This window comes from Choloepus didactylus, chromosome 9, assembly GCF_015220235.1.
Source record: "Choloepus didactylus isolate mChoDid1 chromosome 9, mChoDid1.pri, whole genome shotgun sequence".
In the NCBI taxonomy this organism is placed as follows: domain Eukaryota; kingdom Metazoa; phylum Chordata; class Mammalia; order Pilosa; family Megalonychidae; genus Choloepus; species Choloepus didactylus.
Genome location: NC_051315.1, coordinates 98,486,077 through 98,510,453, shown reverse-complemented (window position 1 = coordinate 98,510,453; position 24,377 = coordinate 98,486,077). Strand labels below are relative to the sequence as shown.

Below are 24,377 nucleotides of genomic sequence, written 5' to 3'. Positions count from 1 at the left end.
TTTTTGATTGATAGAAATAGTACCTATATCATCTCATACTAGTTCATTTACTTAACTTTACTATAGCTGCTCACTGAAGTTTAAATGACTCAGTGGAACACACTCCCCAAGGGAACATAGAGAAGACATGTGTCCCTAATCATTTGCTTCTTGGCTTATATCAGCAAGGGTCCTGGGGGTTGCCTCTGATATTGAAGCCTAAAGGCTGTTCAATATCTGCCCTGTCCAAGACAGTGCGGCTATCGAGCCCTTGAAATATGGCTAGTGTGACAGAGGAAGTGAATTTTTAATTGTATTTAATTTTAATTAATTTAAATTTAAATAGCCAGGTGTGGCTAGTGGCTACTGAATTGGACAGAGCAGAGACCTGGACTCACCCTATCATCTCAAGGAGTTTCTGCCTTGTTCCTGAAAGGCCCAAATCTGAGCTTTCTCAAAACCATTTATGATCAAAGCACCTGAGAAAGTCTGTAGAAAATATGCTGGCTCCACTAAGAGGGTACTTTCTATGTCACTGTAGCTACAGAGAAGGAGGCAGAGTAGCTTCTCAGAGAAAACTGAGGCTGGATCCTCTGCCACCTCCAGAGGTCACTGACTTTGGAATGGGGACATCAGGGGCTGGTATGAACCCACGCCAGGCAGCTAAGCCACAGGCAGAGAGCTAAAAAAAGGAATTATGAGCAGCCCAAAAGACAATCTCAAAAAAACAAAAACAGTGGAATGAAACCAAGGGTGTCTTGACAGCCTTAAGCAGCCATTCCCACTAGCCAAAAGAACAGAACTAATTTCTTACTTAAAAGGAAAAGGGGGGAAAAAATAGAAAGAAAGAAAGAAAACATGAGAAAACTAAATCAGAAAATATCTAAGGAATGTAAGTAGTTTCCACAAGCACTTTAATCAAACAGCCTGTGTGATGTTTCAACATGGCCATTTCCTTTCTTTACTCCCTCCTCTTCCACCTCGACTCCCTGTACACTTGATGGAGACACCTCCTTCTTAAATTTAATTACTACTGTTTACCCATCTAATAAAGGGATAAGACATATGGCACACGCCTCTTAAAAGGATAGAACGGTCTCTTTTTTATGGAATGGCAAAGGATGGGGACACAGCCAGCTTTCGGATTTGGCTTGGAAGGCGCCAGCTACTCTGAACCTATTAGCATTTGCCCTGCCCCTAACCAAGCACAGCTGTTTCCTTTCTCCCAACTGCTCCCCTCAGGGTACCCTCCTTTTTTTTTTTGAGAAGAAAGGACCACCCTGAACAGAAAGGGCTTTCTGTCCTCTCCTGCTTGCAGTCTGATATCCAATTTTAAAAGGAGAAGGAAAATGGGAAATACAGAAAATGATTTTTAAAATCATCAGGGGATAGAGGGAAAGGCTCTGAGAACAATATTACAGTGTTGTTTTCTGGAGGCAGGCTACAAGTGCCACTTTTCCAAACTTTAGGGATTCCTCTGGAAGGGGAAGATAATTATTTTCCTTCTTAATATCTTACGGAAGGAGCACCATCAGATGTAGCAGTTCCTTATGGCCCTGATTTTCTTTCTGTCCCCGTCCATTCAGCCAAAGGTTGGAATCCTGCCCGCTTCTCGATCTCGCTCTGAAAAGCCGTCCCAAACCGCAGGGTGTAATGAATCAACTGGAATGAGGACAAAGGCTAAAATTCCTCACCAGGAGCCGGGTCAGCCGACGGGCATTCAGGTGAGGGTGAGGACTGGACAAGGAGGAGGCAAAGGTGAACCAGCAAAGGGCAGAGGCAAAGGCCAGGGTCAAGTGGAGAGAAACTTCAGCTCTCCCAGAACTGTCACTTGCTAATTGGTGACCTTGTCGGCCTGGTAGGGGTGGCCTCAGATATTCTTAGGAGAAAATCTGCTTAGAGAGTCTAAAAGAGGAGTCTGGAATTGTTAGAAAGAACCTGAGGATGGATGCTGAATAAAAGCCAGAAAACCTCCCCATCCTGTATAGAACCCACGTTTATATAAGGTGCTTCTGCTAAGCTGCTCCCTTATATACACACCCCACAGACACACACACGCCCATGCATATAAACCACAAACACACTCACATGCAAATACACAAACACACAAAACATATGCACACAAACACATGCAAATACATATTTACAAACACATATGCACATAAAGCATACACACATATGCACATGCACACAAAAATACACAAACACCTTCAGATAAAAACACATACACAGACATGCATACACACATAAACACACAAATACATACAAACACTACACATACACATACCCCACACATCTTTATGTTTGATAAAAAGTGGGGGGTTGGGAAAGACAACCAATTAATTGGACCAAGTCTCAAAGGAGAGGAAATGAAATGAAAAATCCAGGCTGGGTTATAAAAACAAGTATTTTTTTCCTAACGTGCAGGAGGCTCATTATATTAATTAAACATTATTGCAGTGAAGGAGAGGGGGAGGGTGATTAAGGCTGGGACGAGGGTAAGTGTTCTCTCCTGTTGCCCAAGGCTGCGGTGATCTGTAGATATTAATCTCTCTGAGCACTCAAATGCTGAAGAGATAAACACTTGAAATATGAAAATGTTTTTCTCCGGAGCAGACGCTGTGACCCTCCGGGAAAGCAAGTGCGGGCTGTGTCAGGAGGCCGGCCTGCAGTGCTCTTGTAGCATCTGTCCCCATGCTGTCCCCTGGGGGTCAGGGGACGTGGCAGTTCTTGGGGGTGAGGGGCAGCAGGGCAGCTCTGAGGAACCCTGCAGAGGTGGGGAGGGGGGTGTTGCTTTCCCTTCCTCCATTTATTTTCTATTCTTTTCCCATCATAGCCCGGGAAAGTCTGACCTACTAATTTCCAGAATTAACCCTTTTCTTCTCAAGTGCTTGTGGGGGCCCACCATCCAAGCCAGGGTGTAGGAAAATTGAAGGCAGTTAGCGTGTGCTGGAGCTGATGTGTTCTGGCTTGTGGGAAGCAACTGTTAAAATTCTGGAATTTTGCAAATCAGTTGTTAAACTCAGTCATTATTAAAAATTAAATTATATAAAGTTAGAATTAAATAAATTATATAAAAACAGAAGGTAATGAGTACTCAAAACTCTTCACTTCCTAATTATTTTAATACGTTTTAATAGTAGTATGCCCCTGGGTTTATTCCTATCTATTGTATCTGCATGGTGGAAAAGTGTATCATGCCAAGTGACTGTGCTTCTCTTTTCAACTCCACTTCCAATGTTGTCATGTTGGTAGCAGGAATTCAGTTATGGTAGGAGTATTTATACCACTGAAAGTGGCAAGCATTACAAAACACCCTCTCTCCCCCTGAACTGGTTGTTAAACGTTTACCAGGACATCACTGTAAAAGCGTGTGACAGTGGAGAGAGTACACAACTTTTTGCTTCTATCTAGATATAAAAGTTAAAGGAAACCCCTCTCTATCAACAGTGCCAGGAGAGGCTTTTGAAATCTGTCCCTCCAGAACCAGGAGGGGGGACTTAATATTTCGAGAACTGGCAGCAACACTTTTATAGAGGTCAGGTGCTGGCAGCACTTCTAGACCCCCATGGGTGTGGCAGCATTTCAGTCACTTGAGTTGGTTTGCTACAGAAGCTATGATACCCTTAGGGAAGTATCAGTCAGACTCAAGGCCAGTGGTTTCCCAATGAGCCATTTTAAGAACAATGACCAGCTTGGATTTGACAAGAGGCTCTGTGATGGTGGCAGCAAAGTGCTGGCCACGGGAACAAGGGAATACTGACTTGCCCCATTGCCTAGGACCTCCCAACTCCCCCTTTCTTGTTTCTTTCCTTTCTTTTCTCTTGGCCTCCCTCCCTCCCTTCCTCTCAGCTTCCAGGCTCTTCTGTTATCACAAGAGAGGGCTGGGAACCACCAACCGGCTATTCTGTGGGGTGACGTCTTGAGCAAAGACTCTGGTGGTTTGTGGGCAAAAGGCTCTGTGGTGGGAAGTTATGAAACTTGTAAGGGCATCTGGGGCTGCAAAATGTGCAGCCTTAACTCTTTGATTGCTTAACTCACAGCAGGCTTACCTGGAAATGTCTGGTCACTCGGGCTGGAGCTGCTGGTCCAGGTGCTCCTGAGCCACTTGGCGTGGTCGTACATCCAACCACAGGGCTCCTCGGGGAAATCAAAGTTGCAATTGAATCCTGAAGGGAGCTGCAAATCTTTGTCTAAAAGGGGGAAAAAAAATAACCCAAAGGAAAGCAAATGAAATCGGTTCAGAGAACAGCCACCGTGGTGCTATTTAAATGGCTGGCAAAGCCTGAGTGAGGAGCAGAGAAAGAAGTGGCTCCTTTTGCTTATTCATTTAACGCATCTTGGCGGTGGCTGGCTTTTGGGTCAGACTTTGGTCTCATCCTTCCCAGGCATGAAAGCCAAGTCTGCCAGTGGTTCCCATAGTAAGCGATTATAAATGAGGCCACCAAATGGCTTCAGGCTCAAATCAGCCTCTTCTGCCCACCTCGGAGAGCAGACAAATGTGAAAATCGCTGTTTGCTCAATGCCAAGGGAGAATGTCTCCACAGCGCCTCAGTGGAAGGCTGACTCCCCTAAAAGCATTATCTCATCTCCTGCCAGCCTGGCTCTCAGTAGTGATGGGGCAACCAATTAGCATCCAGAGAGGCCGAAATGCCTGGGAGGTGCTGGGCAGTGAGAGCAAGTGACCTCTGAAACAAGGAGGGCTTGTTTGCTGCCCTTCACCTCTCTGTGACATGTCTCCTGTTTCAGAAGACTGGGACAGCCCAGCAACTGCACAGGGAGGAACTGCCAGACAGGCTATTTGGAACAATGTGGGCAATACGAAGCAGCCAGACCAGCCGCCCACCCAGCTCGGCCCTGACCAGGGGGAGAAATAATTTCACATTGTCCTGAGTGCCTGAAGGTCAGGATGCCAAGTAGAGAACGCCTTCTCCATGGCAATCTTTAAGAAGTGACTACAGAAAGTTTGTCCCGTCTGCCTTGGTTGTTCACCTGCCTAAGCCAGAAGACTGAACCAAAAAGAGCTTCTTTGGAGGTTCTACCCAGCTTGCAAATCCAGTATGAGCTAGTGACAAACATGTGATTAAGTGGGGGTGGAGTCCAGGAAGAGAGGAAATGGGAACCCAAATTTGGACGCCTGCCGGCAGTGGCTACAGAGACAGCGGAAAAACCTTGGCTAATGCTGGTAGCGAGGAGGAAGTGGGGTCTTTGGCCTTCTCACTTCCCTTCTCAGGGTTCTTGGTGAAGAATTTCCGTGGGGAAGGCCTAGGATGCAGGTTAAGGAAGTCTAAAAGGAACAAAAGACTGGTAGAAACAAATTGCTCCTGGGGACGAGGAGGGCTCACTTCTGAGGCGAAAGGGCCCTGCTGACCTTGGTGATGGGGGGCAGCTTGCCACCGGATCCTGTTTGTGCTCTCCCTTCCCAACAGCGACTATTTCATGTTTGCCCACCCCTGGCCAAAGTCAGCATTAGTCAAGAAGAAACACATGGAATCTATTACAGAGGCATCAACCTGTGGCTTTGGAAAAGCCAGCCCTTAACCCTCACCATCCCCTCCTTTTGACAATTTTTGAATTTCTATTTTTCCGTTCAAAAATATGGAGTAATTCAATATACCATAATTCCTTTCTAATGTTTACATGCATACTGTGTCTCAGGAACCAAATTCCACAAAAATACATTTTGCACAAAGAAAAGGGAGGAACCAACAAAAAACCTCAAAGGAAACAAACCACTATAAACGGGACAGTTATATTAAAAATAACTTCAGAAATTTTGCAATAGAACTCTTAAATTTCCCTTTGTATTGTCATTTAGATAGAAATCTCTCCTCCCCCCTCCCCTCAAAGCTAACTGCTAATCCAATACCATATATTAACTCCCTATTCATTCCAATTTTGGCTCTCAAACTATCTTAAACATGCCTTGGAAGATTCTCCAAGTTTCCTTCTTCTCTTCATAAAACAAAAACAAGTTCATTAAAATGTCAGAATTCTGTATTCAACTAACCCTGAGCAACGGTGTCCTCCCTGCCCGTCCAATACACAAAAGCACATTCCCCAAAGCATATGCATTAAATTATCATTTTTCAGGCGCACAACTTCGGCATTTCTTTTTGGCTTTCCTCCCACTCTTCCCTGCAGTTGTGTTTTGGAGGCTCCACTTGACGGCGGCAGTTTCCGTCCTGTGGAGGGGCTGAGCCTGCAGGTTTGACAGATTCCACTGTCCACCTATTGAGCCTTGTGCTAAGTCTCTATGTCTCCATCACTTCCCGAGTCTCTTTGCCAACCTTCCCTCATTTTGTCTAATGAACATTTAATAATGATTGGTAATTTACTGTAAATTGAGGCTGTCAAGCTTTAAATTCTAGCCAAAAATGCCAAGTGTTCCAAAACTTGTGGTTTAAGAGGAATAGCCTCGGAGTTGGTGACCTGAGAAATATGATTTAAAATGAGAGTTACTTTTGGTGTCTGCCAGTTACTGTTTTTTTGTTGTTGTTGTTGCTGTTGTTGTTTTGTTTTGTTTTTTTTAATCTGACTTGGATATGCTTCGCAGATATAACAGAAGTAATACAGATTTCCCCTGTGGAGAGACTGATACAAATATGAGGGGCCCCTTCGTCTGAAAGAATGGTTGATTGTGCCTTTTCACATTCCTACCTTCTCCGACCTGCACTCACCTCACAGAGGATGCGCTATCTTATAGAATCAGTGTTACTACACTTTCATAAAACCAGCAGTGGCAAAGACACAGGGACATGCAATTAATTAATGGTTAACTGCTGAACTACCCTATCACCCTACACAGACCAAATCATCCAGATGCCGGCCAGATCTTCACGTGACTGAGCCATGGAGACACCACTCAGCAGGGAAAACTGTCACAACTGTGAATTCAAAGGATGAGAATGGCTTTTCTTTAACAGAGGGAGCAACGAAGTGAGGGCTAGAACATGCAACTTCTCGGAGGAGGAGTCCTCTTTGCGTAGACCCTGTCCAGGTCATGATCCGTGGGTTCATACAGTCGGGCTGTGCTGGTAGCGACCAGAGCTAAGTATTTCTTTATTGGTTGTAAACAGCCACTGCTTCAAGCCCCTGAGGACCCACACCTCCCCGAGCCCCTCCCTGAGGCCCCCTGGACCTCAGACCCCAGGCCAGCCTCCATCGGGGTCAGCACCCAGCAGCCCTGGATCAACTATGACCCCAAGCCTGGTCCTTACCATCCTCAAAGCTGCAGTTCTCCCCACAGTCTGTTTCGTCCTCGTCAATGGGATACGGCGTGGTGGTCTCTTCGCTCTTCACGGTGGGTCCCAGCGTCTCCACTGTGGGCTTTGAGTCTGCGTGAAGGCCAAGGAAGGGAAGTGAATGCTAGAGCAGCATGCCCTGAAACCCCAGGGAAGGAAGATGCCCAAACGAAAGTGTCTTTTCAAAGCATGGGCTTTTATAGGAAGGGGAGAAAAGAAATGAAATGAAGACACACACATGCATACAAAACCCTGAGATCACCGACGTGTGCTGTCAATGAAGTCAAGGAGTTGAATGAGAATGGTCCCTGAGCTGTAGAAATAGCAGAGTCCGGAGTCATGGACCAAAACCTGTGCTTTTAACTCCACAGCAGAGGCCCAGAGGCCAACACAAGAGCCAGGCAGTGTGCAATAATGCACACAAGCATGCTGACCCCAAGGCCAGGCCAAACTGTGCACTAGGCATTCTCTTTAAGACAGAACAGTGGCTCATGTACACACACAAAATGGAAGATGCCTATCAAGAATGGTTTGAAAAACTCTGGGGCCTAATGAAGGGAAATGTGCACTGTGGACTGTTCCCTGAATGGGTGCTGTCACCCCTCCCACTATCCAATCTGCCCACCCCACCCCCGGTTTTCACGTGGAACAGACTCACTTGGTTTTCAGCCTTTTCTGGTCAGACAGAACTTTCCTGAACCTAAGCTAACCCTACAAGACATTCCGACCTATGGGGTTCACCTGTCATAAGATCATCGGAAGCACAATGCCCAAAGCCCCATGAAGCCAAGTGGCTTGGGAGGCTGGGCCCCTAGCATTGCTGTTAGTGTGTGCACAAAACTGGATAGAAGAGACAATGGATTTAAAGGAAATCAGACTCCACTTTGTGAAAATAATTTATTCTGGGCTGTGCCTTTAGGCCAGGGTGTGGCAAATTCAAATGCTTACTGGAACGAAACAGCGAAGGCAAGTGAGGGAAGCAGGATTGGATTTGGGGAGAGAATAAAGAGTCAGAGAGGTGGTTTCAACATGCCTGGTTTTAACGGGGCTGCCATGACTGGCTCCAGCGCATTGAGAACTTGAGGGAATGTGGACCGGTGTGGCCAGATCTGCTGCATTTTATTTTTCACAAGATTTTTCCACAAATCCCTAGGTGAAATCTCCAGATGGGTTAAAGTCGGTAGCTTAGGCTAAGTGTATAGAAAGTAGCATGCAACAAAACCTGGCTGGGCCAAACCCAGCCCGCAGGCAGCCGGCTCTGACCTCTGCTCAGGGTGATTCATTCACCCTTTCATTCACTTTTTTATTTGCTCATGGCATTCATTCATTCATCAACCATTTATGGAATGAATGGCTGTCATGAGTCAGGCCCTGGGTGGGGTGCAAGGGGGTTTTGGTAACTACTGTTCAAACCCTTATGTTGTGGGGCGGTGTCTTCATCTCTGAGCCACCCTCCAATGAGTCGCCCCAAATAAGGCCTTGCACTGTTCCTCCCATTTCTATACATGCTCCTTTGTACTGCTGTACCTGTTTAGGTGCCTTTGTCAGGCACCCTTCAGGATATCATTTAATAAAGCCAGGAGCTGAAGGAAATTGCTAAATACGCTGAATAGCTTTTTCACGGTCGACTTCCCACCTTTCTGCTATTAAATGCTATGCACATAACTTTTCCTACTTTCCTTTGCCGTGTCTGCCTCTTGCTCACTGTAAATAGCAAATAACCCGAGCGTCCTAATTTGTAAGTTCAAATTTGTCACTGTGTCACAGAATCTCAAACTCAATTGTAAAGCACACTATGGACGGTAAGGCAAGAAGTAATCATTTGAAACACAAACGCATGACACTAACTAGCAGGTGAGTCTGCCCTGCCAAAGTATTTAGTTACAGCAACACAACGCAGTCCATTCTTTTCCCTGCTATCCTTTTGGGGCCAGAACGAAGAAGTGAACCAAGGATGAGTCACGGAAACTGACAGGAAATCTGAAAAGTTTAAAAAAAGCCATATGGTCTAGGAGAACAGCTTCTAGAAATGTCAGGTAGGAGAAGGGGTAAGTTGGTTGGTGGAGACCATGTTAAATCCAGGGGAACGGAGCCAGTGAGGACATTAGAGGGCAGGGCATGCAAATGAAAATGAGGAAACAGCAGACAGTCTCCGAGTTCACTGTTTGTACTGGGCCCTCAGAGGTAACTGCCCATCAAACAGCAACGTTCCCCAGCAATTGAAACCAGATGTCAGAGACTTCAAAGGGAAGGAGGCTGGACAGAGGGTAAGGTGCCCCAACTCTGATCTTCGGAGGAATGGCCAGGCAGGGCTTTGAAATGGGAAACCTGTTGCTGACCATCACCACTGCAATTTGGGGCAGGTTGGGGGTTGGGAGTGGGATACTAGGGTAAAAGGCCCTCAGCAACGGTCCAGCCAGTCATAAAGCAGGGCCAAGCTGGGAGACGCCTGGTGCAGGGGGTGATGAAGGCCTTGTGTTGGCCCCCAACTATCTGAGCCACCTTTGGCAAAGTTGTTCCCCTTCTCTGGGCCTCAGTTTCCACATCTGTAAGAAGAGGGGGGTGAGATGTGTGTTTTTCAAAAATGTATCACAATCCATCAAAAAACTGTGAAATCAATTTTAAGGGTCATGATTAGCATTTCTAAAACATGGACCACATGTTTCAGAGTGGTAAGGAGGAGCATTGCCTTGGGAATCTTTTGTTTCTATTTACACATGATAACATGTTTGCTATGTGCTAGACAGTGTCTAAATATTTTATATCTGTTAGTTCATTTAATCCTTCTAATAACCCTAGGAGGTGTAGACATGCTATTGTTATGCCCATTTCTCAGCTTAGAAAACTGAGGTGCTGGGAGGCTAAGCAACTGTTCTGTGGTTAGGCAGCCACAGCTGGCCTAGGCAGGACTTGAACCTGGCAATCTGTCTCCAGAGTCAGAGCACTTAACGGATATACTATGCCCATGTACTTGGGAGTCCGTGCGTGCTGGTGTGTGCATGCATATGTGGGTGTACGTGAATTGAGTTGTAGCTGAAATTTATTTTTATTGTGGGTCATGGTCAAAAACATATGAAAGCCACTGGCCTAGAAGGCCCTGGGTCCCCTGCAGCTCTAACGCCTCGATTCTTCTGAGGCCATAAATGAAGCCAGCTGTGTCCCTGTCAGAAGGGTGGTTTTTAGCACCTGCGACAGGCCAAGTCATGTGCATTCAGCAGCCTGCAGGGACGCTTGGTCCAGCCCCTTGGATGATGGAGAGTAAAATGTCTTCCTACTAAAATGTCTTCATCAGGGCTGCCTTCACTCGGAAGGTGAGAGAGGCTAATCTGGGTCTGGTTCCCTGCCCACGTCCCTCGACGGGACTCCTCTGCTGCATGACCGTGGCCAGAGCACAGGCAGCACTTTTCTCCCTGGGGGCTGAGAGCACTTCTCTGACATGCCCTGCTGTGGGAACCGATGACAGGTACAGCACGGATAGGAAAAGGGCAGGATGGCTCAGCTCAGCCTGCCAGCACCCTGCTGCTCCTGCTGGCACTGGCTTCAGACCCTGGGAGCCCTGGGTGGCCCCACTGAGTTCCTTTTGGCAGGCAGGGGGTGAGCTCCGGGTGTGACATAGAGCCGGCTCTGCTGAGGGAGGAGAGCTGGCCCTCCGTCAGAAAGCAGAGCAGGGTGGGTATGCTCAGGGGGTCTTGTCCTCGCCAGGGAGAACTGGAGGTGCTCCCCCAGGCCTGTGCCACCTGGCAGGGGCAGGAGCGAGCAAGACTCCTTCCCGCCACTGGGAAGAAGCCTGCTTCCATCAGCTCCCCTGTGACAGGGTCCCTCTTGAGCAAACAAATGCCTTTTACAGATGTGGCTTCGAAATGAAAATGAAGTCTCCTAGCCACTGACATCTGGAGGCCAGATTCAGACATAAACCGATTATTTTATTATCGTGAGGGTTTTTTCTGCCCTAAATCAACAGCCACAGCCCTCTGGCCTGAAGAGTCAGGGTCTAATTGAATTTGGGTGGGTGGTGTGTGGTTATGATTTGTTTTTGAGAGTCTCGGCTTGGGGAACTGAAATGATCCTTTAAAACAGACAAAGCACATCCCTTCAGGAACTGTCCTGAGCTCAGAGGCTGAGGTAGCCACGGTCTGAGGCAGGAAAACACGGCAGGGACCTGGGTGGGCAAGGATGGTGTGCAGGGTTTCAAGCTGACAGGTCTCCAACAGGGCTGGCTGCCCCCGCAGGCCCCGCCACCCATGGGCAGACCTTTTCTTGGGGCATCCCGGGAAGCCAGAGTCCTAAGGCCTTCTGAGTGAGACCTGGAAAGAAGGGCAAAGGCTTACCTGTCCAGTCACAGCCCAGCACCTCCAGCCGCAGCCCGATCCCCGCCGGCGACCACCTCTCCGGGTACACCCTCACAAATTGCGCAGGAACCGGCTCAAACCGTCGTAGGTCGGGGGTGTCGTAGTGCATGTTCCCTTCAAACAGCTGAAGGGAGACAGCACATTCAGCCCCTCTCGTGTGGGAGCCCCCTTGCCCCCGCTTCCTTCTCCCCTCTCCTTCCCCCCTGTCTTTCCAGCCCTTCACATCCAACCAGAAGGGGGGCGGATTCATGCTCACTGGGACACTATGAGCCATGGGACAGCCCCCCAAGGGCTCCATTTTCAGACCCAGGCTTTTATTCATTTGGAAGATGAGCAGGCAAAAGTGGTGAATGCCAGATTCTGTCTTTTATCCTTGGAATGTTTCAAAACTGAGGGCTTGGGGAAGCATCAGGCTCTGAGTCTTAAGCTGAATTTTGCTGGAGAGAAGAGAAGGGAGTTTCTGCTGGCTTGAATCTTCTGAGTCCTCAGCTTACCCAAAAAGGGATGTTTCTTTTTCTAATGCTTGGAAGTCTAGAGTTAGGAAGTCCCAGTTGGCTGACAGTCCCAGGTGACTGACAGCCTGAAAGGGAAATGACCACCCCCTTCTCTGTGCTATTGACAACATCCCCTTGTCATAAATATATAGTCAGAGACAGCATCTCCCAAACCTTTGCTTAGCAGAGGTAATTCTGCCAACAGAAACCTCACCTAGAACCCTGGAACATAAAACTAATGGCAGTGCAGCTGCCCTGGTTGAAGCCAGGTGGGGGACCAGACCCAGAACAGACTTTGGAACCGGATCTGGGTGACTGGTAGGTTTGGGGGTGGCCCTGGGCTGTGGCTGATGAGTCCCCAGGAATGCTTCGGGACCACCCCATTTTGCAGGAGGCCTTGGGTCCACAATTCCCAAAGAGGGTACTGTCACAGGGAGGGCAGGCTCTGGTCCTGGCTAAGAGCCTCTCCTTTCCCACGCCTCCAAAATGGTCGAGAAGAGCCAGGGTTAGGGAAGCCCATTGTCCAAATTCTGCTCTGTTCATTGAGAGTTCCTGTTGCCAAACCCTGGGCCTCCCCAAGCCTCTAGAATTATGAGCTGGGAGTTTACATCAGCATGGCAAAACCTCCAGCCCAGCACTTGCTTCTGCATTCCAAATGGAAACATTTGCTTAGCCAAGGAGGGCTAAACACAGACCTGCAATGTTCCTTTCCTTTCTTAGGAACCCTGCTTGGCTGACCAGGACTTGAGCCAGGAGAGGGACAGAGGCATAGCACCCTCTCTCTTCTCGGGGCTCTCCTGTGCCCAGCACGGAGGGCCGACTTCACTCCTGGGAGCAGGAGGGGTGGGTTCACTGGCCTGAACTTCTGGTCCGGACTAAGTTTCTCTTGGTTCTCCCCAACCTCGGTCTGAGAGGCGGGAAAGATCTAAGCCGTCAAGATTAGGAAATACAAAGGAGTGCAGCAACGTTCAGAAAAACAGTTATTTTTGGAAGTAAATCCCTAGTTTCTATAGTTTAGCCTCCAAAAACCACATCCCCTTTGCGTGTCGGGCCAATTTCAGGAAACTTTATCTCAAAGAGGGTATAAAGGGGGTAGGACTTCATCAAAAGGCAATGTCGAGTAGTGGTTTGGTGTCCGGACTCTGAATCACAGCTCTACTAGGCAAACTATGACTCTGGGCGAGACATCAAACTTCAGATTTCTCATCTGCAAAATGGTGTGATGAAAGGTTCTACCTTACAGAGAGTGATGCAAGAAGAATGTAAATAAGGCATTTAGCACAGTGCCTGGCACAAAATAATCTCCAAGTTAATAACCTGCTTGTTATTATTATTGGGCTGTAGGGGTTTGGTGGTGACTGTCTAGATGGGAACTCTGCACGCCCAACTCTCTACACCCCACCACACTTCCATGTCTGGGATGAGGAATGGTCTACCTTTGGCTGCTGGGTCCTGGGGTCCTGTATGTACTCCCAGTCCTTGCCATTTAGGCTGTAGGAGACTTTGAACTTGCGCACAAACGCTCTGGCTTCCACCGCAGTGATGCTGTCTCCTCCGCGGGCCCCCTGGATGATGACGCCTTTCACTGTCTTGGGGACCCCCAGGTCCACCTGTAGCCACTCCTCGCCTGGCTGGGCCTGAGGGATCCGAGGGAACCAGCCCGAGCGGCTGCTGACCAGGCGGGCGGCACTGGGGCTCCAGAGGTACTCGCGGGTGGAGGAGGCGGAGATCTGGGAGTCCGCTATGAGGCCCGAGAGCATGCCCAGCATGTTGGAGCAGGGGGCGTCTGCGGAGATGGAGGAAGACACAGGAGGTCACTGCTGTCCCCCTACAAACCCAGAACCCAATATCAAGCATTTTAAGTCTGCACTGGTAACTTTGTGCTTCGAGGTTGTATAACACTGTGGTTAAGAGAGCAGACTCTGGGGCCAGACTGCCTGGGTTCATGACCCAGCTCTGCCACTTACTAGCTGTATGACCTTGGGCAAATTCTTGCATTGCTCTGTGCCTCAGTTTCCCCAGGTCCAAAGTGGGGATGACTGCAGTACGTACCTTGGGGGGTGGTTGCGAGGATTCTGTTAGTTACTATATAAAAGCACAGAGAACAGTACCTGGCATGTGTAAATACCTAATGACTGTTCGCTGTTTGTATTTACAGCTCTAACCAGATGCCAAGGACTCCTCAGAATGCATGCCTGGCACATCCTGTCGGTGGCACCAGTCCCCAGTGATCTTCCCAGGGACGATGTGTGCAGTGGAGCTTGGCTGAGCATTGAATTGCTTCCTGGGTGATCATTTTGACAAACAGATTGAAAGCTTCCTGGGGGAGGTCAATATCAAGTTGGTTACTTCCACACATGTGATAACGGCTCTTTACTGCCTCAGAGCCATCCCACATGCTGTTCCTGCTACCCAAAATGCTCTTCCCTCCATGCATCACCACACTAACCTTTACTTGCCCCAAACTTAAGTGTCACTTCCTCAGAAAGGCCATCCCCAACCTTTCCATTAATAGGAAATCAGTTCCCCTTGGACACTCTTTTTCAGAGCACCCTGTTCCTTTCCTTCAAACACAATCCCAGTTTATCATCACCCAGTACTTGCATTTGTTTAGTATCTGTCTTGCCACTAGCCTGAAAGTTCCATGATAGCAGAGATCCCATCTGCTTTGCTCACTTCTCTCTTCCCCAACTCCTCAATGAGTGTTTGTGGAGTGAATGAGTGATTGGAGAATGCATGAATAAATAGTGTCCAGACAAGGGCAAGGTCTGCAGTAAGTGGGCACATTAAATACTTGCAAACTGACTTATAGATAAAGACAATCTTCCCAGTTGTCCCCTTCCCTAAACTCACTGGTTCTAAAAAAAAAAAAAACACTTCACTGGTTCTCTTTCTCTCCTTTCAATCTTCTAGAAAAATGAGTCTTAGCTAAATCCTTTCAGTTAATCTTTTGCTGGCCTGGGACAGCAACATAGAAGGGATAGAACACAGGCCCTGTGGTGGGATTCAGATGAACCACTCCCATAAGAGGGAAGATGGGTCTTTGTGTCACGGCAACAAGAGCAGAGAACTTGTATTGAGAAAACGTGGATTCAGTTCCAGATTCTGCTACCTTCTAGTAGGGTGACTTTAGGCAAACTGCTCAGCCTTTCTGAATCTTGGTTTCCTCATCAGTCCTTGCCCCACCCACCACATTAGGAAGAGTGGATGAGATGATGTACAAGAAAGGGATGTGAGAGATGTAGAGTACGCAAATGTGGTATTTTAACTTGAAGCCTAGTACAGTGTCGCACCATGAGGCACTCTCTATAAGAGCTGGGATGACTGAGAGTTAGAGCTGTGGGTGGAGGGACACTGAAGACCCTGCCAGGCCAAAGAAGCCATTTGCTCTCTCTAGAGCGAGGCCAAGGGGTCAGGCTGCCCACCATCATCTCTCATCCACACCATGGCACCAGTCTTGTAAATGGTGTTTCCCAGCTCCCACTCTGGTCCTTTCCAACCTGCCCTCTGCACTGCTCCTTCAGGGCTCAGCTCGCGTGCCATGCCTACCCCCCTCACTTTCTCTTTCAGTCCCTCTTGTCACTGTGCTATTGAGTAAGCTGTGACCAGTGGCTGGTGCACCCCTCCACTCCCCCTTCACCAAGCAATGCCTGTGCTGCCCTCTGACCTCAGCTCAGTCGTCACCTCCTCACGGAAGTCCTCCCTGTCCTCCTAGGTCAGATTTCCAACAGGGCACTTCCAAGGACTGTGGGCCCACTTCAAGGCATTTCATCATAGTTTTGATTTTACATTTATTTTTGGGGTTTGCTTGTTTATTGATAGGTCTTCCCAACTTGTCCATATGTCCACCCAGAACTGGTTCTGTTGGGCTCACCATTGTATCCACAGTGCCTAGCATGGCTCTTGGTTCCCAGTTGAGCCAGTAGAGAGTACTATTAGAGAGCAGGGGCTCGGGACTCAGACGGGCTCTACCCACTTACTGGCTGGGTGACCTGGCTCTCTAAGTCTCTGTTTCCTCACCTGTAAAGTGGGAAGAATAATAATACCTACCTCATAGAGACCTTACAAGGATTATAAAAGTTAACACAACTTATGTGCTTGGAATGGAACCTGATATACACTTTGCATTCAATAAATGTTAGCTAGTAGAAACAGATGCTTATTAAATATATACTGAATGAATAATGAATGAATGGATGGATGAATGAATGAATGAAAAGACAAACTCGGGTAGGACTTGGGCACTGGAACCAATCCTTCCGGAAAGGTCAGATGGTGAATCATGTTGTTTGCAGAGGGTGGAAAGAGGGAGCAGAGCCCAGGACACAGTCACTCCCTGATCTCCTTGGAGCCTGCGCCTCACCTGTGACGCGGCAGCCGAAGAGCTCCAGCCGGAGGGCAATGCCCGAGTGCCAGGTCTGGGGGCGGATCCTGACGAACCTCGTCAGCAGCGGCGTGTGGAGCTTGTTCAGAACCACCTCGGTAGCATCGTTGTTGGCTTGAAATACCTGTAACATGAGATGAGAAACCACGTTACTGAAATCCCTATTTGTTGTTTATTCACTGGGACAGACTTCTCTGAAGAGGGTGGGAAAGTTCTGTTGAATTTTATTTCCCTCAAGCTGAAAGATAATCAGTGGGTTTGTTGTTTTGGGGTCTTTTAGAAATGCCATGGAAAAATTTTAATTTCTCACACTGCTCGAACTTGAAAACAATAAACGGTTTTCACAAAAACTTTTGGAGGGAAGGAAAAGTTTGCCTGTGGGCTGAGAGCAAGCAGAGGAAGGAGCTTGGAAAAGGAAAACTCTTCAGAAGCTAAGGCCAAAAAAAAAAAAAAAGAAAGAAAGATGAAGAAAGAAAGAAAAAAGTTGAATATCCTTTAAAAATGAAGCAGAAATGTTCATGCTTTAGGAACAGCAGATCCCTTATTCACTAGCTTGAACTTGACACTCCCTCTTTGCCATCTTGCAGGCATAGAGGAATATTTGCAGGGTGTTTTATAATTGTAAAGTGTTTCCTGATTGTTAGTTACTTAGAGGCTTCCCCCACTCCATGCATGGGTGAGGCGGCACTGTCTACCCCCAATGCCCCTGTGTCAATCAACACTTTCTGGGGTCTCTCTGGTCTTTGTTATAGGGTCAGGGTTGCAGACAGTTGCTCAGAGTCCTGCTCTGGCTTCCTCTCGCTGTAGTCCCCACCCTGTAATGAAATCCATCCCTGTCCCCATCTGACCATGGGACGTCTTATGGGAGGAAAGGCTTTTTGGAGTAGCTGCTGATCCACTGTGGTAGGAGCAAGTCCTACCTTACCAGATGGCCCAAATCAATAGCTGCCATATGGACCTTATGCTTTTTTGTGCTTTCCATTAAAAAAAAAATTGGAGCAAGTGTATGTGAGTTTCTCTTGGTTTCCCTTGATAAGGATAGAGAGAAAAACCAACGCCCGGCCAACCAGCACTTCTAGATCATATTTGCCATAGCAAATAACAACCAAGTGACTGTTACCTACTCTGCAACAACACCAGTGAATTCTCCTGGCTAGGGGAGCTAGACGCTTCAGCTCAGGATACCCAGAACACGCCAGCTGTTTGGGGGCACTGACAGGGCAGGGACAAAAAGAACAGGGAAAGTGGCATATCTGAATACCTTTTAAGACAGTCACTGTATAAACACAATTATCTCTACAACACCCTTGGAGGAAAGTATTATTATCACCATTTTATTGATGAAGAAATAAGCACACAGATGTCTGTCTGGACCCGAAGCCCTTGTCATGCTTTTAGGCTTTAAGCTTGTGATTTCTCATCTCTTTTCATGTATCTGCCGCATTTATGTTGATGGTTAGAAGCCATAGAGCCCTTATCGTCTGCAAGCTTGAGTTGAATGGAGTAAAGTCACTGGTGATATGTTTCCAGACTGAGTTTAGAATCCCACTTTAGAATGGTCTCAGGTAACAGCAAAGAGCAGCACTGAAGCTATTAGAACCAATTAACCAGACAGTCCTTTTTTTCCTATGAACTCTAACTAGGAACTCTGCTATTTGGCCACCTTGAACCCTCTGGTATTTCCCACTTGGGAAGGTCAAAAGTTAAAAACATTTAATAACATACCACTGACATAGGGGATAAAGGGTAAAAGATATCATACCTTTTACAATCAGTGAAGGGATGGGGCTTGCTCAAGATAGAGAGCAGGAGAGAGAAGGAAAGTTGTTTTCCCCTGTCTACCATACTTAGTTTAAACCCCTTGCTCCTGGTGCTATGCCCACCAAATCCAGGGCTCCCACCCAGCCTGCTGCCTCCTCTCCCCACTGGGGAGCCCTCCTGCCCCTGGTCCTAAAGCCATTAGTTGCCCCTTTGCTGCTGACTGCAGAGAGCATGGGGAGAGGGGCTGGTGGACTGTCTTCTCTCCCAGGTTAGATTTTGCTGCCCCCTGAATAGTGATTGAGAACAGAAGAGGCAAGAAGACAAGATAAGCAAGGGCAGGTAAAGGGCCCAAGGAAATAGAAGGAAAGAGGGTTACAGCCGGATGCTCAGGAGAAGGCCTGTGGGGAGAGGTGCCAACCTTTTGTGATCTTAATTGCAGAAAAGGATGACCAGAAGGAGGGGAAAAGACCCAGGAAAGCCCTGCCCTCACGCTTCCCATCCCTTGGCATCCTCAGTGCTGGTAAAGGGCTTTGCAAACTGAGGAAAAGGATAGAGGAACCGAATCCAAGGAAAAGAGAATAATTGGTTCTCCTAGAATTCAGCAGGAGACAGAGGTTGTTTGTTTGTTTTTTTGGTTGGCTTTTGCTTTTGGCAGGGAAGAAACAAATACAGCACTCTGCTGATTTGGCCTGGGTGCTGTGAGCAGTGGGGGCCGTGGCTGGACTGGCCCTCTCTGAGGAGGGTGATGGCGACCGTGTGTGTGGCCTCCATCAGGAGAGCTAAGGGGTTCATATGGGGTGCGGGGTGGGGGGGGTTGCCATTTGAATACATAATTGGAGTTTTGAGGGGACTGAACTTTAACACAGCTGCTAATCCCCAGCATACACACCACACTGGTACCATTTAGAAACACAGCACGTCTTATGTGTTTTTAATACCCAATTTTATCTTATGTGACCCCTTCATTTCTCAACCTTGGCAGTGAACATGAAGGAACTCTTCCCTTTCTCCTCTCAGGGGGGGCATGATTGCATCTGTGGGCTGCCTTTGGGAATGCTGCCTGTGTATGTGGCCACACAGTGGGCCCATGGGTGCCCAGGCTCGGTGCATGTGCCGGGGGAGGGAAGTGGCCTTCCTAGGAATGCCGATACCTGTGGCCACAGGCTCGGGGTGGGCCCCCCAGATCTCCACCTGCAGTGGCATCTATCACACAGGGTGGCAAGCACACGGTTCATCTACTCTAGACACTACTGGGCTGTTCACATTGAACTCACTTCTGCCAATCCATTCTGCTCACTGTTCTCCCACATGAAGTCTCTTTCAACCTGCCTTCAAATTATCCTTCCTGTTTCTGAGCCTAGTTCCTTCTTGGTTTCTTGTTTTCTCTTGACCTTGGGTTCCTACCTGCCTTCTGCTGTCTGGATCTTTCACTGAAGGAGCTCCATCTTCCTTTACTAAACGTTTCTCATGCCCCTCACTGCAGGTGTGGCATAGTGGGGAAAAACAAAACACCACCACCACCGAGCAAGGAGCCAGGGAACAGGTTCTGCTGCTAATTAACTCGGAAGTGTGGGCAAATATCATTACCTCTCTTGGGCCGCAATTTCCTCTTCTAGTAAATGAGGGGTTTGTATGAGTTGATTAATAAGGTCCTTTCTGACCCCCAGATTCAAAGGCTTTCTCCACAAGAGTCTTTCCATCTAGCCCACCATTTGAACTGCTCCGAGAGTGTCCACTTTCTAACAGGGGCATTTTAGTTATAAGCTGTCCCTTATAGCCTAAGTGCTTCTGTGGACAAGTGCTGTGGGTTTTTATACACTTCAAATAGTGCCCAGAATGCATTATGAGTGCTTCACGCATAGAGAGAATATACCTTGTTGATGTGTTGGTTCAATAACAATTCAAATTATTAATAACAAAGAATAATGAATGACGCCTTAGTCTTTACATATTGTCTTTCACCCAAAGATATCAGTATAATTTATGAAAATCCATTTTTAATGAAATATTAAGCAGTTTCTCCTGACCCAATGGATTTCCAAGGTCTCTATTTTTCTCCCTGCATCTCCCTATTTATAGCTGGTAGATGCCAGCATATATTATACATCTTTATGACTTTCTCAATGCTTCTGTGGTTTCCGAATTACCCTTCATATGTTTTCTGATCAAATTCCCTGAGATGGATTCTTGGCTTCCAGTCTAAGCATTGCAAAGTAAGGGGTTGTGTGCATGGAAAATGACGCCAGGAAATTGGTTATATCCCCTATTCCCTGCTGACTCACTGAATCATTATAGGTAAATCAGTAAGTCTTAGATACCTTGGTTTCTCCTTCAGGAAAGTAAAGTTTTTGATAACAGGCTTGCAGATAGACTAAAGTTTACCAACCCTCCCTGATGGCTCCAATGCCTGTACAACCTAGAATAGGTACTAGCCTGGAAGGTAAGCCACAAATAACGAGTGGATCTCCAGACACTTGGGAGAGTTCAAGTTCTGAAAGCCATTGGCTCCCAAGTCCCACTTTGAGTCCCAAAACTTTCAGGCCATAACTTTGCAGTGAGATGTCCCTTAATGCTAAGAAGTACCAATGAATTGTCACCGTATGTTACACACAGATAGGAACATATATAACATGAAGATCAAATTTTAACATCTGCTGTAAAAGTTGGATATCACAGAGGACATAACATTTTTATTAACTTTAAAAAAAAAAATCCTGAATTGGTTGCTTGACCGCTCTAAGAAAAACCAGGAGTGTATTCAAGGTGACCCTAACTTTCTTAAGAGATGGGGACAGTGTTGACTATTTCGTAATTATTAACATCTACATAAGTGTGTTGCTGCATGTGTGTATTTGTTGTTAAAAAAAAAGAGGCTATGTTGAACATAAAGATTTCTTCAAGTGCATTTCAGTAAACAAAAGTAAAAAAAAAAAAAAATTCAGGGCACAAAGTGGTCTGGATAGTCTCTTTGGTGCCTTGCTGAATTCTGAACATAATCCAACATTTTCCAATTGGTTCTTGAGGCCTTTGGTTTACGTTCAGTAAGAAAGAATCTGAAAACCAGCAGCATTTCATGTATTCTCTGATTTGCACCTCTGGTGGGAAGAGGGCACCTGCCAATTAAATCAGCTGCTATCCAACATCCCTGTTTTGTTATTTTCTACACACCCCCCAGGAAAAGAAAACCTACATGCTTTGATCATGTTTGTGAATCTATGGGGGAATGGACTCTATAATGCAATGTAAAATAAAAGAAAATAATGCATATTCTAGTAAAAACCACCTAGCCAGAAAACATCACTGATGGTTTGAGGTCGTGCATTCTCTGTTGCTCACCCCATTCTAGCTGCAGCTTCCTCTCCCTTGCTGAGCCCTTCTTGAATGCTTTTTAAAAGACTGTGCCATGACCTGCTCTGCTGAGCATGGTGAGTGTTGTGGTCCACCTACCTACCAGACCTCTAGGTAGGGGGCCTCAATGCCTGGCCTGAATCCCTCTCTTGTACTCCACTAATTTTTGCATCAACATCCAAGTGCCCACGGCGGTATAGACGGTACCTGTCATCATCCCTGATTCAGGGAGACAAAGTGAGGGTATCTGTCAAAGTTTCCGAACTCCTCCCAGGAGAAATCACGTATCACCTTGCTGCGTAACCTTCCTAAATGAGGTGAGCCCCTGGTAGACAGAGGCAGCCTCTCATTATGTGCACTGCCTCCCTTTTGAGTAGGGCTTCAGTATTCTGTCTGCACATGCCTGTCTCTTCATTACCTGTGGTGTGACCCATAGTTTATTTCTATTTTGCTGTAAATATCTGAACATGGCCAGCTCCAGGGACTGTAAAGCAAGCAGGGGATTTTTTCAAAGACAATACAGTGCTAGAGTCCTGAGACAGAACTTGTGCATGAGACCTTCTTCTTCTTCTTTCTTAAAATAAATATTTCTGTCCACTAATCAATGATTCATTGCATCCAAAGTTCTCCTTTTCGATCTACTTGGCACAGACACTCAAGGAGGCGGAGAACAAAGGAGGCAGAAAAGAAAGGTGGCAGGGAGGGAGGGCAGAAACTGGGGAAACCGGCAGCATATTTTACAAATTTGTCTCAGAAACAACAGTAGCGGCTCCTCCTGATTGCAGTACCAAGTGCTTATCTTCCCTCTCCCGCCCCCTTCCCTTGCATTTTCACTAAAGCCAGCTATCGGATCTACACGTAAAAATAAATTGTTAATCAATGAATGCCATCCTACTTAATTAATTTGTTGCACCAAACAGGAGGGGGTAGGGGTGGGTGCTGCTGCACTAGGGGAGAATGATGTTAAGGCAATGGGTGTGTTTTTTTTCCTGTTTGTAAATCATGAGTCTGACATTTCTCTCTTCAAACTCCCCCTTAAAGATCATTAAAAAAAAAAAAAAAAAAACAAAACACAAAAACTAAAGCTGCTTTCATTCTAGTGGATGTGGGAACTTAGCCAGATGCAGAGTCAGAAGGGTGTGCATGTGTGCATGTGTGTGTGTGTGTGTGTGTGTGTGTGTGTGTATATACATATATGAGACAGGGAGAGAGAGCCAGAGCGAGAGAGTGAGAGAGAAAGAGAGAAAGAGAGCTCTTAGAGGGAGAGGTGGGGGTAGAGCAAGGAAAGCTCCCTAACAACGAGGTGCTCATTCATGACCATGATGACCTCCTCTTCCCTCCTCCTCTAATTTAGGGCTGTTTTTGTCATCAAGCAGTATTCCTGACATAAAGGAAGAGATAGAGGAGCAGGAGGGTGCCATGGGGTGTAGGGTGGGGGAGGCTGGCTGGTTTCTTTCTGGGGCTGGAGGTGGAGGTGGGTGGGATGTACGCCTCCCCATCTGTGTGTGCCTTGTGGGGCCCACCAGATTTACTGCAGGATTATGTTACCCCCATCGAGACGCCGAGCCCTAGAACACAGCACACTAACAGGATTAGGGTTTCAGGATTTGAGACAGGAAAGCATCAGGGAGAAGAGGGGAGGAGGACAGCTCAGGGATTTGGGGCTGGAGAGGAAGGGCAGCATCAGAGCAATGACGGGCCTGCTGGGAATGTCCTGTACAAGTGGCGGGATAAAGGGCCCTCTACACCCAGCAAACCTCCCTCCTAAAACAGACTTTTCAACATTTTTTTCAGGAGGTGCCTTTAACTCCCAGATGGGGCAGAAGAGAGTGGAAGGGTACAAGGAGCGAGGTTCCCAAGCGTGTCTGACACCTGCGGCCCTCTTCCAGATGGAATGTCAGCAAACCACAGAGCAGGGAAATGGTGACAGCAAAGAGCTGGAAGATTAGCCAGGTGAGGTTTTCACACCAACACTCATCTAGGTATGCACCTAGCAGCATCACAACTGCCTTCCACAGGCCCTTCCTCAAGTGCTCTTTCCCACAGAGTATAGGCCCGGGAAGCACTGGGAATTTAGCAGCAAGGCTGTGGGTGCCAGGGAGGCTGGCCTCAGTTCCCAGACACAATTCAGCACCCATGGGAGTTGGGTGAAGCCAGCCGCAGGAGCCTGATAGACAAAAGGACCCAAGCTTATGTCTAATGAAATTTTCCCTTGAGCTTCCTAAGTGGAGAGGCTAAAGGTTTGAGCTCATCCTATGGCAAATAGATAAGGGACAAACTTAATTACCCAGGGCACTGGGTTCTTAGTTATAATTGAGGAGGGCAGATAAACTATGGGGTTTTAGCTGGGAGCGGGCATCTGCCCTCTTCAGAACATACATAACCATGGTTAGATGATGTGATCATATCTGTGGCTTCTGAAGGTTCATGTCCAATACTAGCTGATGGTTTGAGTCACTGTCCTAATCTTAGATACAACAAACAAAATTACTACAATAAAAGGGATAAGGGGAAGCCAGTCATCCACAAAAAAGTAAAAAACAATTTTTAGTTTGAAAACTTGAATTATTAATTGAAGGAACAATTTCTTCCCTAATGGAAGAGTGAGGCCAGGGTGGGTAACATTTATCTGCGGCAGCTCAGCATCAGGCCTCCTCAGACATGGTGGAAAGTCCTGGATGACTTATCACGGTCCCTTCCAGACCTATGATTTTAAAAGAGGCAGATAAATGTCCCATGGGCCCTTGTTACTTTTTAAATTGATAACTTGCTTCTGCTCAAGAGGAGATTGTGGGTCTAATACATTAATTATATCTGC

General features: G+C 47.1%; 1 protein-coding gene across 4 annotated transcripts in view; it reads right to left on the bottom strand.

The window, feature by feature from the left end:
• Positions 1-24,377, bottom strand: part of NRP2 (neuropilin 2) — a 119,445-nt gene that overhangs the window by 40,588 nt on the left and 54,480 nt on the right. For 3 of the 4 annotated variants that reach the window (XM_037849786.1, XM_037849788.1, XM_037849787.1), the window contains exons 8-12: positions 16,430-16,574; positions 13,503-13,852; positions 11,552-11,696; positions 7,200-7,316; positions 4,032-4,172 (exon numbers count right to left, since the gene is read on the bottom strand). In XM_037849786.1, the coding sequence (XP_037705714.1) occupies positions 4,032-4,172; positions 7,200-7,316; positions 11,552-11,696; positions 13,503-13,852; positions 16,430-16,574 (898 nt within the window). Of the gene's footprint in view, positions 1-2,372; positions 2,747-4,031; positions 4,173-7,199; positions 7,317-11,551; positions 11,697-13,502; positions 13,853-16,429; positions 16,575-24,377 lie in introns of those variants that run through there. The other variant, XM_037849789.1, reaches the window with a different exon arrangement.